Source organism: Ursus maritimus, unplaced genomic scaffold, assembly GCF_017311325.1.
Source record: "Ursus maritimus isolate PB19 unplaced genomic scaffold, ASM1731132v1 scaffold_23, whole genome shotgun sequence".
In the NCBI taxonomy this organism is placed as follows: Eukaryota; Metazoa; Chordata; class Mammalia; order Carnivora; family Ursidae; genus Ursus; species Ursus maritimus.
The window spans coordinates 37,131,736-37,143,101 of record NW_024424786.1 but is presented as its reverse complement, the minus strand read 5'-3'; the positions used below and the strand labels follow the sequence as shown (position 1 = coordinate 37,143,101).

Sequence of the window (11,366 nt, the reverse complement as noted above, 5' to 3'; positions counted from 1 at the left end):
CTCTGGCCTGCAACGTGTCTGTGGGGCGGAGGCAGCGGCAGTGGAGTTCGCCGCGCGCGGGTGGGGGTCCCTGTCTCTTCGCCTGTGCCCATTTCTCTATCGTTGCGCTCGAGTGCCGACGGGCCGTCCCAGACCTCGACATGTCGTACAACTACGTGGTAACGGCACAGAAGCCCACCGCCGTGAACGGCTGCGTGACCGGTGAGGCTGCCAGGGCAGGAGACCCCGCGAGGGAGGGAGCTGGGGGGAACCGAGGCCTAGGGAGGCCCGTGGCTCCTGGGGCGGCCGGGCGGGACCGAGTCCCGGGAATGGAAGGTGCTGGCGGCCGACGGAGCTCCCCCCAGCCCACGACTCTAAAGAAGCAGTCTTCAGCACGCGCCTTTTGGGGAGCAGAAGCTGCGCTCGAGGGTCCCCTTTCGTCCTAGGAGGTCACTTGGCCTCGGGGACAGGGACGGGCCCACTGGGACAGAGAGCGAAGTGTGAATTGATTGTGCGGTGGTGCTTGGACCCCGAGATTGGCCTCGTGCGGTTAGGGGAAGGGGCCGTGGTGGTGGCGACTTGGAGGGTCAGAATTTTCTTGTGGGAGAGCCTGGGACGTGCAGGAGGTGGAGGGATGTGAGGAATGTACGCACTCACCCAAAGGAGAGGAGTTCTCTTTGCCCTGCCCGGGGCTGTTGTTTACTCGAGGGAGCTGCTGGAGAAGAGGGTTTGGATGGCCCAGCCCAGTGCTGGGTTTGCCTTGTTGACTATGCAAGGATTACAAAGGGCACAGATGTCCAGAACCCGGGAATAATCATCTTGATCCACGTTCTCAGCAGAACATGAAGACCTCAAATTTGTATGTTTATGTAAATCCTAATCATGATTCCAAAACAAAACTCTGTTGTTTGTGAAGTGGAAAGCTCTGAAGGCGTGTGAACCGGGGTATTGGTAGACTGCGGGGAAGGCAAGAGATGTGGACAAAGCAATGTTTTCATATAAAGCTTTGAGAATTTGTATTCGTTCTGCTCTGTTTGGTAAAGAGTTTGTGAAAATTTAGAGAAGTGCCGAATGGAGATGTACGCTTTTTCCAGCATCCCTTAATGACATAAGTCTGCCACTGCAGTAGGAAAAGTCAAATTTGAGGGCACAGAGCCATCTGAAAGGTTTTCACAGTCATTGTCAGTTGAAGGACATGCTGCTCTTAGGCCCAGTCCAGTTTTCTTAGTCTGATTAAGGAAGTAGCTTTCTTGAATGTATGAAGTGAGACTTTTTGAGGTGCTGGATTTGGCAAGAAGGAAGTGAATGGAGGGAGCCAGAGAAATACGTGAAGTAAATGAGAATTCTGGAGGTATTTAAGTAGAAGTGAGGATTATTTAGATCCTGCTCTGGCTTCAAAAGTTAGAGGATCTGTTCCTTTCAGGACACTTTACTTCAGCTGAAGACTTGAACCTGTTGATTGCCAAAAACACGAGATTAGAGATCTATGTGGTCACTGCTGAGGGGCTTCGGCCCGTCAAAGAGGTGGGCATGTATGGGAAGATTGCGGTCATGGAGCTTTTCAGGCCCAAGGTAAGTGCTCTGGGTTGGGCCCAGCAACGAGAACTTAGATGGTTTTACATACATTGTTTTATACTTTTGCTTGGGGTGGGTGAAATGAGGTTTAGGAGAGAAAGTCTCTTTCTTTTGAGTGGTGGGTTTCAAATTTATTCTTTTTTTTTTTTTTTTTTAAGATTTTATTTATTTATTTATTTGACAGAGAAAGTGCGCGCGCATAAGCAGAGGGAAAGCAGGCAGAGGGAGAAGCTGGCCTCCCGCTGAGCAAGGAGCCTGATGCAGGACTTGATTCCAGAACCCTGGGATCATGACCTGAGCCAAAGGCAGTTGCTTAACCGACTAAGCCATTGAGGCATCCCTCAATTGATATTCTTGAACAAACTTCCTAGAGGCAGAAGAGTCACTAGGGAAAAATTGATCGAGTTGACTTCTTTAGAAGGGGAAATTAAAGTAGATTGAAATGTGGGTCACCATACTGATTCAGAGAGTAGCCTCTAGATTAGGGCAGTTCTGGCTTTATTCCTTATTAATTTTAACTTTGGGTACCACCTAACTTTTCAGAGCCTTATTTGCCTGTCTGCAAAATGGGGATAACAGTATAACATCTCTGGGTTATTACAAAGATGAAATGTTTAATAACACAGGAGCTATTACATAGCAAACATTTGCTGTTAACTGTTTTCACAGTATTATCATCATTATTATAATTCAGATGTTTTCATCCATATTGCTTCATTACATTCTAATTGAATCTGACAAGGAAGCAGTGGATTCAAAATTTTAATTGTAACCTTTGAACAAAATATTTACTGTTTTGGGGTCTCTGTTAAGAAGTAGGTAAGACTTTGTAGGTCCATTTTAGTTTCCATTGTTATTCATGTTTTTTTCTTTCGTCCAATAGTTGGAGAGGATTAGAGGAGGCATTACATTCATCTTTCAGAATTTGAATGGAATGAGTGAGATTAGCTTGAGATGGAAATAGACAAGACATTATTGTAGGGAGGGCAAAGAGCTGCATAGTCATCAAAGTGCAGACTAGATGTTTACCAGCTTCAGTTCTGGCCTTTTGCACAAACCCTCAGGGTGTGTTACCTACTCCCTATGGATTTTTCTCTTCAGGGAGAAAAGAAAGTTCTTAAAGAATTTAGCATGCTTAAAGAAAGATGCTTAGAGGCTGGATAGGTATTCTTGTTTCAAAAAGAACTTCTATTGATGTTATTACCTTGGTTTCCAGGGGGAGAGCAAGGACCTGCTGTTTATCCTGACAGCTAAATACAATGCCTGCATCCTGGAATATAAGCAGAGTGGCGAGAGCATTGATATCATAACGCGAGCCCATGGCAATGTCCAGGTGAGGTGGCTGCTTCAGGCTGATGAGAGTTTTTTGGATAGAGCTGTCATGATGTGATAAAGAAAATTGAACTGCTGGGGGCAGCTCTCTCTGTGATCAGAGAAACAGGGAGAAAACACTAAGGGTTTAAGCTTTTATAGGACAGGAAGAGTCCAAGGGACAGGGTACTAATTCATTAAGAATCAGCGTTTTGCAAGAAGGTACACACTGACATTTGGGCTCCCTGGAGTGTTAGTTGGATGTCACTAGTTTTATTACCATCCCTAAAATCATCTTGGGGAAAAGGTGCCTGGTGACCTCTGTTCCTCTGAGTGTTGAGATTCTTCCCTAACCCCAGTTTTACTTCTCAGGACCGGATTGGCCGCCCCTCAGAGACTGGCATTATTGGCATCATCGACCCTGAGTGCAGGATGATTGGCCTGCGACTCTATGATGGCCTTTTCAAGGTTATTCCGCTAGACCGGGACAATAAAGAGCTCAAGGCCTTTAACATCCGCCTCGAGGAGCTGCATGTCATCGATGTCAAGTTCCTATATGGTTGCCAAGCACCTACCATCTGCTTTGTCTACCAGGTACTGAAGCCAGAGGAGAGAGGGAAAAGCTATGTGGTTTCACATTGTGGGAGTTGATTTTCACTAATTGGACTGGATTTGGTAGCGTAGGCAGAGAGTTTAATGTATTTGTCCTGAGATGCTTTGTATGGCATAGTTAATATGGGTCAGATTTCGGTTGCAGTAGTGCTTAATGAGGCAGGAAGCTCTCTGGCGCTGGTAGCAGGTTTTAATCCTGAGATTACATTCTTGTGGACCTTGGAGATTTTATAGGGTGACCCAGTTTATACTTTGTCTGAGTCTCTTAACGGCATGCTAGGGGATTATTAAAACTTAGCTGTAGAGAAATGATCTAGAAATTGCCCTTATAAGCAAAGAAAAAACGTCCTGGTGATGTTTACTTACTTATGTCTTCTAAGAAGGGGTTTGCATTTTGTCCAGCACTCACTCTCTGGTGACTTGTTGGCTGTTGACTTCTATTTTAGTCTATGCCTAAAACTTCAGCAGAGCTGATCCTGGGCAGCTGTTCTCTGAGCCAGATTTGTTAAGTGGGGGTGGGGTGGCAGAGCATCAGACTAACTTGCTGTATCTTGGTTAAATCTCAGCCTTTTAACAAAGAGCCATACAGCACGAGGTCATTTCACTTGCGTATGGTTGAATAAATGGTGGAAGGAAACATAGTCTGGGTCCAAGTGCTATGTGTGGGCACATTTGGTATCTGTGTTAAAGTATTGGAAACACTAATGTATTTTTGTGTGTTTCTTAGTGTCACCCTAAGTGCTAGAGTTCAGAGGCTGGTTGGAATGAAGTTCAATTGTATAAGGTTGAAAGTACTTCAGGGGATTTTGTTTGATCTTGCTCACTGTGCTTTACTGAAATAAAAACTTAGAATTTCTTTCCCTTCTTCAGTTTTGTAAATACCAGGTCATTAAAACACTGATGTTGGTTATTTAAGGCTGACTCTGTCTGTTCCTAGTCTCAGGGCTGCCAGTTATGAACGATCTTCATTCGTGTGTGTGTGTGTGTGTGTGTGTGTGTGTGTCTGTCTGTCTGTCTGTCTGTCTCAGGGGCCCAAGTCAGACCCCCAGCTTGAACTTCTCGTGAAGTTCAGTCTTACCCCTGGTCATTGATGGGAAGATCTTTCATCAACTAAAAATGACTATCTCCTGTTTTGTGCCCAAAATTCAAATATTGTTGTGAATATTTAGGGACTTACAATGTGAAAGGTAGTCATTCTAAGTGTGTCAGGAGCTATTAACAGTGATTAAGCTGTGGCCCCTGCCTCCAAACAGTGTTGAATTCTTTCCATAACTTCTTTGACTTTCATCTGGTCTTTGTTGAGGCCGTCTCCCACTGGCTGATTGTATCCTCCCCGTCCCTGCTCTTTTAGTCTCTCAGGGGTGACTTTGACAGCCTCATGACTGATTCGAGGCATGATTCAAAAGAAGGAGGAGAAGATGGCAGATCCTTAACTGACTGAGCCACCCAGGTGCCCCAAACAAAAAAATTTTTAAGTAATCTCTAGACCCAACATGGGGCTCAAACTCATGACCCCCGAGATCAAGAGTTGCTTGCCAGGCACCCCCTCAAACAAAAAAAAAAAATTTTTTTTAAAGATTTTATTTATTTATTTGACAGAGAGAGAGAGACAGCCAGCAAGAGAGGGAACACAAGCAGGGGGAGTGGGAGAGGAAGAAGCAGGCTCCCAGCAGAGCAGGGAGCCCGATGCGGGGCTCGATCCTAGGACTCCGGGATCACGCTCTGAGCCGAAGGCAGACGCTTAACGACTGAGCCACCCAGGCGCCCCTCAAACAAATTTTTTAAATCTCTTAGATGTATATTTGGCTTCTCAATGTATGGTTGTTTTTGGCTTTTTTTTAAAAAGCTATTTCATAAGTTCCTTGAGGCCATAGAAAAAATATATATAAGTACCAGCGAATGTACCTGTATATGTTGTATCTCTTATGGTGATTAGTATGGCATGTCAGATTGGCTTTTCTAATTCTTAAGCCTTTCTTGATTGGTTGCATTGTGAGAAAACAGTAGGCCTGAGTCTCAGTCTACCCAGTCACAGGCTTAGTTGGTGGCTGTCAACGTACTCATGGGTCAGGATAGTAAGACCAACGTGACAGGGTGGTCAGATGCTGGGTGGTCGTGGCCTGTCCCTTTCAGGACTCCTTTCCAGTCCAAGCTTCACCTGTCCTAAGGGCTAACCACTCCCACCTTTCCCCACCTAGGACCCTCAGGGGCGGCACGTGAAAACCTATGAGGTGTCTCTCCGAGAGAAGGAGTTCAATAAGGGCCCTTGGAAACAGGAGAATGTAGAAGCTGAAGCTTCCATGGTGATTGCAGGTTGGTTGGGGTTTGGGATTTGTCCCCCGACCCCAGGGCTGGGCCCGTTCCTTACTCGTTCCTGCCTCACCTCTGCTCCTTCAGTTCGGTGCTCAGGTGCTATTATGCACACTCATTACTCAGCAGCCCTGAGGTCTCCTGTTTCTAAATGTGCTTTTCTTTGCTTTTCCCATTTCTGTCTTTGGGATTATCTCTTTTTTTACTCCTTCCAAAAAGTACAACTTTCCTTTATTTGGGGGTGGAGGGGTTAACTACGAACCGCTGAGATTGATTTGCCAAGTGGCGTGCAGAAATTCTTCTCATTTTGCTGTTGGGCATAACATTTAAAAACCGCGAGGGACCTATAGAGTTTATCTAATCTGACTGTTTCACAGATGAGGAAGCCTGGCTTGAGGGGTTTGCCCGTGCCTGTGCCGCACTGACAAAGCCTTGGCCGGACTCCAGGCCTCTTTGCTCCTTCTCCTGTATCCTCCCCACGACATTGTGTCGAGTGTCTCATCTAGGAGAGAAATTTTAAAACTCCCAAGTGAGAATTGGCTTTTCTAAATGGTGGCCCTGATAATGGGGGAAATTAAGCTAAGGAACAAGGAAAAAAAAAAAAAAGCCTTGAGTTAGAAAGTACCAAAGCTTAGGAGAAAAGGGGAGGAATGCAGGCAGAAGAACACAAGAGAAGACTCCCCACCCTTAGGAACTCAGAAACACCAGAAGAGTGACAATAAAAATATCACCAGGGTTAGATAATGCCAGCCTGAAATTTCTCAGACAGCAGTCTCAATTAAAGGCGATCATGCTCCCTGGACTCTGATGTCTTTTTAAAAAAGAATGATTATCTTAAGGTTTGCCTCAGAGATGGCTGGATCGGTGCCCTTGCTGCTGCAGGCTTGGCAGGTCCAAAGTGCTGAGCATTCTAACGCTGCGCTCTCTCCTGCAGTCCCAGAGCCCTTCGGAGGGGCCATCATCATTGGACAGGAATCAATCACCTATCACAACGGTGACAAATACCTGGCAATTGCCCCTCCTATTATCAAGGTGAGCAGCGGTCTTTTACTTTTCCCTCCCGTTTTTTGCCCTTGTTCTTACCCTGCTCTTGTCTTTCTCCCTGTTTGTCAAAGGGACAGACATTTACAGATGTCTGTTGTCCTGTTTACTGTGTACATAAGATACTGTGTTGGTTATTGGGAATACAAAGACCGGCCTGGTTTTGCTTACTGAGAGCTTGCTTACTAACTAAGAAAGAAGTAGTAATCAAAGTAGGTTTACCCTTTCCATCGACTGGGGCAACTTTAAGAAGGGAAGGATTTTCCATTTTATTGAATGTTTTCAGAGCTCAGGTCATGTGAAGGTGACATAGCAATCAGTTGTATAGACTTAAAAACTAGTCCTAAAGGTTTCAAACCTTAATGTTTCAAGTCATAAGAATTAATACAAAATTAAGTTAAAGAGTAAATAACAAAATCTATGGTAGCATTAGCAGTGGGAGGTAATTAGTGATAGGAGAAATAACCAAACTTGTGGTAGTATCCATAGTCCAGCGAATACTTAGAGCTGCTTCCTACTTTCTGTATGTTTCCATGTTCCAGTGTAAATAACCATTTAAGGTATATTGAGTTCCTCAGAAAATTGTCTTCAGAATAAAAGTGTCCCCATGTTCACTCACACATGTAGTTTTAGCTAAGTGGATTCCTTGCTCGTGAAATGGCTGTATTTGCTAAAGGGAGTGGTTCGCAAAGGTTTGCTCTTTGATTATGGGAGACCCTTAATCTCTAATGACCATGTCTTCCCTCTTGGCAGCAAAGCACGATTGTCTGTCACAATCGTGTGGACCCCAATGGTTCCCGCTATCTGCTGGGAGACATGGAAGGACGGCTCTTCATGCTGCTTTTGGAGAAGGAGGAACAGATGGACGGCACTGTCACCCTCAAAGATCTCCGTGTGGAGCTCCTTGGAGAGGTAGGGCTTGTCCCTGCTCTGCCGCGTTCTCCTAGGGGTATAGCGAGTGTGGGAATGTGGCTCAGTGTGAGCAGTGTGAGATTTGTAGTCCTTAGCACCCAGCCACGAATGGTCAGTCCTGCTGTGGAAGTTGGTTTTTGAGTAAGTGAGATGTCGGAGAATCTCACAGACAGCTGGGCACTACCTCAAGCATAAAAAGGAAGAGGAAAATGATGCCATTCAGAATTAAAGATTAGTTTAATGCTGATACTCAATTCCAGGAAGAGATTCCCTAAAAAGTTTAAGAATTATGCAGTAAATTTTAGAGGTTTTAATTATTTTGAGGAGATCGGAGCCATTGGGATTAAAATGATTTGGAGCAGACACCCGCAAGAGAAAGTGTAGTTTTTTCTGACTGTAAGGATGTGATAAATGGAGTCACAAGCTTCAGAGATTTAGGAACATTTGCTTAGTGTGACCTGGGGATTTGAAATGGAGAATTGTTTCAGGACTCATGGCTGCAGCTGTTCATTTTCTTAGCAGATGTCAAGGAGGGGGTAGGACATGTCAGTCTCCCATGGGGTGTTCGTTCTGACGTCTCTCATGCCATTGACTCTCTTCTAGACCTCTATTGCTGAATGCTTGACATACCTCGATAACGGTGTTGTGTTCGTTGGGTCTCGCCTTGGGGACTCTCAGCTTGTGAAGGTGAGAAGACACTTTCTTCTTTCTGGGTGCTTCTTTGCCATCTTTACTGCTTCTTCATCAGGGTTCTTCTGTGTTTGGAGCCTCACAGAATTTCTTCAGTTCATCCATGTCCGTACTATGCAGCTTTCTCCTTGGCTGAGTTCACATTCTACCCTCACCAGGTCTTTGTGTTAAAGGTTCATTCTGTAGATGTGCCAGCAAGGTACTGGGCGCAGTGGATACAATTATGAACAAGACCCAGCTGCTACCTTCAAATATGTCATAATCTAATGTGCCGGACCCCCTCTAGAAGACAAAAACTTTGGACCTTCTCTGCAGAAAAATGCATGCAAGCATTTTGCATTCATTTCCAAACTGTTGCTTTGCAATCCATCCGCGGGACTCACAGATTAGAAATTCCTGACTGATTAGTGGGTCGCCTGTAGGCCAACCACGTTCCTTAGTCAGCAGTCCCCTTCTAGAAGCATGCAGTGAAGCACAAGAAGGGCAGATCTAATAGGACTGAGAGTTTCTTTTGGACGATAACCATCTCGTTAGGGTGGATCTCTTAGGAGCATTCCAGGACTGACTGTTTTTTTCTTCTTAGCTCAATGTTGACAGCAATGAACAAGGCTCCTATGTAGTGGCCATGGAAACCTTTACCAATTTAGGACCCATTGTGGACATGTGCGTGGTGGACCTGGAGAGGCAGGGGCAGGGACAGGTAAGGGGGTCATCCCAGAAATGGATAGTTGATATACCCGCCCACTCAAACCGTGTCCTCCTAGGCTTGTCTGTTCGGAGTGAGGAGTGCCCACTGAAGATAACTTTTAAGAGCCTCACTCACTAATCCCAATGATGCAAGGACAGCTACCATCTTTTGGTCTGTGATACAGATCTGCATCATCTGTGATCACATGAGCACCCTAATTAGATAGGAATTCTTGACCATTTCAGAAGTGAGGAGGCTTGGGACTGGGAAGGATCAAGTAACTTGTCCAAGGTCACGTAACCTCCAAGTCACAGGTGTGTCTGACTCCAGAGCCTGTGCTCTTTCTAGTAAACTAGGTTCTAAGGATGGAAGCCAGCTTGCTAGGAGCAGTGGTAGTTACCTTTGGATCTTGGACAGAACATCCTGTCTGCTTGGTAAACTTGGGGGCTTGGAAATCAGCCCCTGTTAAGTCTGCTTCCTCAAACCTACCTCCACTGAAAGGGTCCTTGGGATTAGATATGGCTTGTTTATTTTCTGGGCATCGGTATGATGGCCCCAGGCTCTGGAGGGAGTTACTTAGAAACCTTTTCTCTGTTTGCAGCTGGTTACTTGCTCTGGGGCTTTTAAGGAAGGTTCCTTGCGGATCATCCGGAACGGAATTGGAATCCATGAGCATGCCAGCATTGACTTACCAGGCATTAAAGGTAACCTTTTGGTAGACATAGGATGCAAATCTTATTTGAGTGACCTTGGCCTTTGGCCTCATTATGTGTTGTGAAGGCACGTGGATGGGAGCTAGAGGAAAGCAGGTCAGATGAAGAGTAAAAAAAAAAAGTCATAATGACAAATAAGTGGTAGGAGCTTAAACATATTTAAAAGTACCAAAGTAAACTTGAAAATATATATTATTGGTATAATTGGATAATGGAGTAGAGAAATGGAAAGGAAAAGTTTGTAAGTTAAGTTTAATGTTTTTATAAAGGAATTGATAGAATTCCTGAAAAAAAGAGGAGACTGAGACTATCATACGAAGGTATAAGTGTAAAGGTAGTAACTTGTAGAACAAAAATACAAAGCTAAATTCCAGGAGAACTGTAGTAATCGAAAAGATCAAAGAAAGAGTACATGGTGAAAGGCTTTTATGGGGCGCCTGGCTGGCTCAGTTGTTAAGCGGCTGCCTTTGGCTCAGGGCGTGATCCCAGCGTTCTGGGATCTAGCCTTGCATCAGGCTCCTCCGCTGGGAGCCTGCTTCTTCCTCTCCCACTCCCCCTGCTTGTGTTCCCTCTCTCGCTGGCTCTCTCTCTCTCTGTCAGATGAATAAATAAAATCTTAAAAAAAAAAAAAAAGGCTTTTATGATATTATGAGTAGTAGACGTGACTCAGAATGATAGGACATGTGCACAAGGGTCCGATATATCTGACATGTCATATCAGTAAATGTGAATGGGCTAAACTCACCTGTTCCAAGAAAAAGATGATCCGATTGAATCATAAAGCGAAACATAGGTATAAATAGAAGGCACATCAGAAATAAAAGGTTATTTAGACTATCAGGAGATGAGAGAGCATGGGAGCAGATAAATAGAGATTTATGAATTAGAAAGAAAGAGATTCTGAAAGTTTAAAGTCCAGGAGAATCGACTGAAAACTAGACAATGAGAGTTCATTAAGGCAGTAGGATATAAAATTAATGTACTGAAAACAGCGTTCATGTGAAAACGGAGTCCATTTGAAGGATAGTGGAGGAAAGGAGCTAATTTACGTTAGTAATAAAAAGGCAAAACATCAAAGAATAAATTTTTTTAAGAAGATTTTTATTTGTGAGAGCGTGCGCACAAAAGCAGGAGGAGTGTCAGGCAGAGGGAGAAGCAGGGGAGCCCGATGCAGGGCTTCATCCCAAGATCATGACCTGAGCCGAAGGCAGACGATTAACCTCCTGACCATCCAGGTGCCCCTCTTTGACTTATTTATTTTTGTATTTAATGTACTTCAATAAAAATGTCGAGGTTTTTTTCTTTTTTTTCTCTTTCTTTTTTTTTTTTTTTTAAGATTTTATTTATTTATTTGACAGACATAGAAACAGCCAGACAGAGAGGGAACACAGGCAGGGGGAGTGGGAGAGGAAGAAACAGGCTTCCAGCGGAGGAGCCTGATGGGGGGCTCGAACCCAGAATGCCGGGATCACGCCCTGAGCGGAAGGCAGACGCTTAACGACTGAGCCAGTCAGGCGCCCCGAGGTTTTTTTCTT

General features: G+C 44.7%; 1 protein-coding gene across 1 annotated transcript in view; it reads left to right on the top strand.

Annotated features, from left to right (window-relative positions):
* The first annotated feature begins 38 nt into the window (after positions 1 to 38).
* Positions 39 to 11,366, top strand: part of DDB1 (damage specific DNA binding protein 1) — a 29,845-nt gene continuing 18,517 nt past the window's right edge. Inside the window, exons 1-10 of the mRNA XM_008707472.2 lie at positions 39 to 201; positions 1,403 to 1,551; positions 2,771 to 2,887; positions 3,238 to 3,459; positions 5,676 to 5,790; positions 6,722 to 6,819; positions 7,582 to 7,740; positions 8,344 to 8,427; positions 9,014 to 9,130; positions 9,720 to 9,822. Coding sequence (XP_008705694.1) covers positions 141 to 201; positions 1,403 to 1,551; positions 2,771 to 2,887; positions 3,238 to 3,459; positions 5,676 to 5,790; positions 6,722 to 6,819; positions 7,582 to 7,740; positions 8,344 to 8,427; positions 9,014 to 9,130; positions 9,720 to 9,822 — 1,225 coding nt within the window. The 5' untranslated portion in view covers positions 39 to 140. The remainder of the gene's footprint in view (positions 202 to 1,402; positions 1,552 to 2,770; positions 2,888 to 3,237; positions 3,460 to 5,675; positions 5,791 to 6,721; positions 6,820 to 7,581; positions 7,741 to 8,343; positions 8,428 to 9,013; positions 9,131 to 9,719; positions 9,823 to 11,366) is intronic.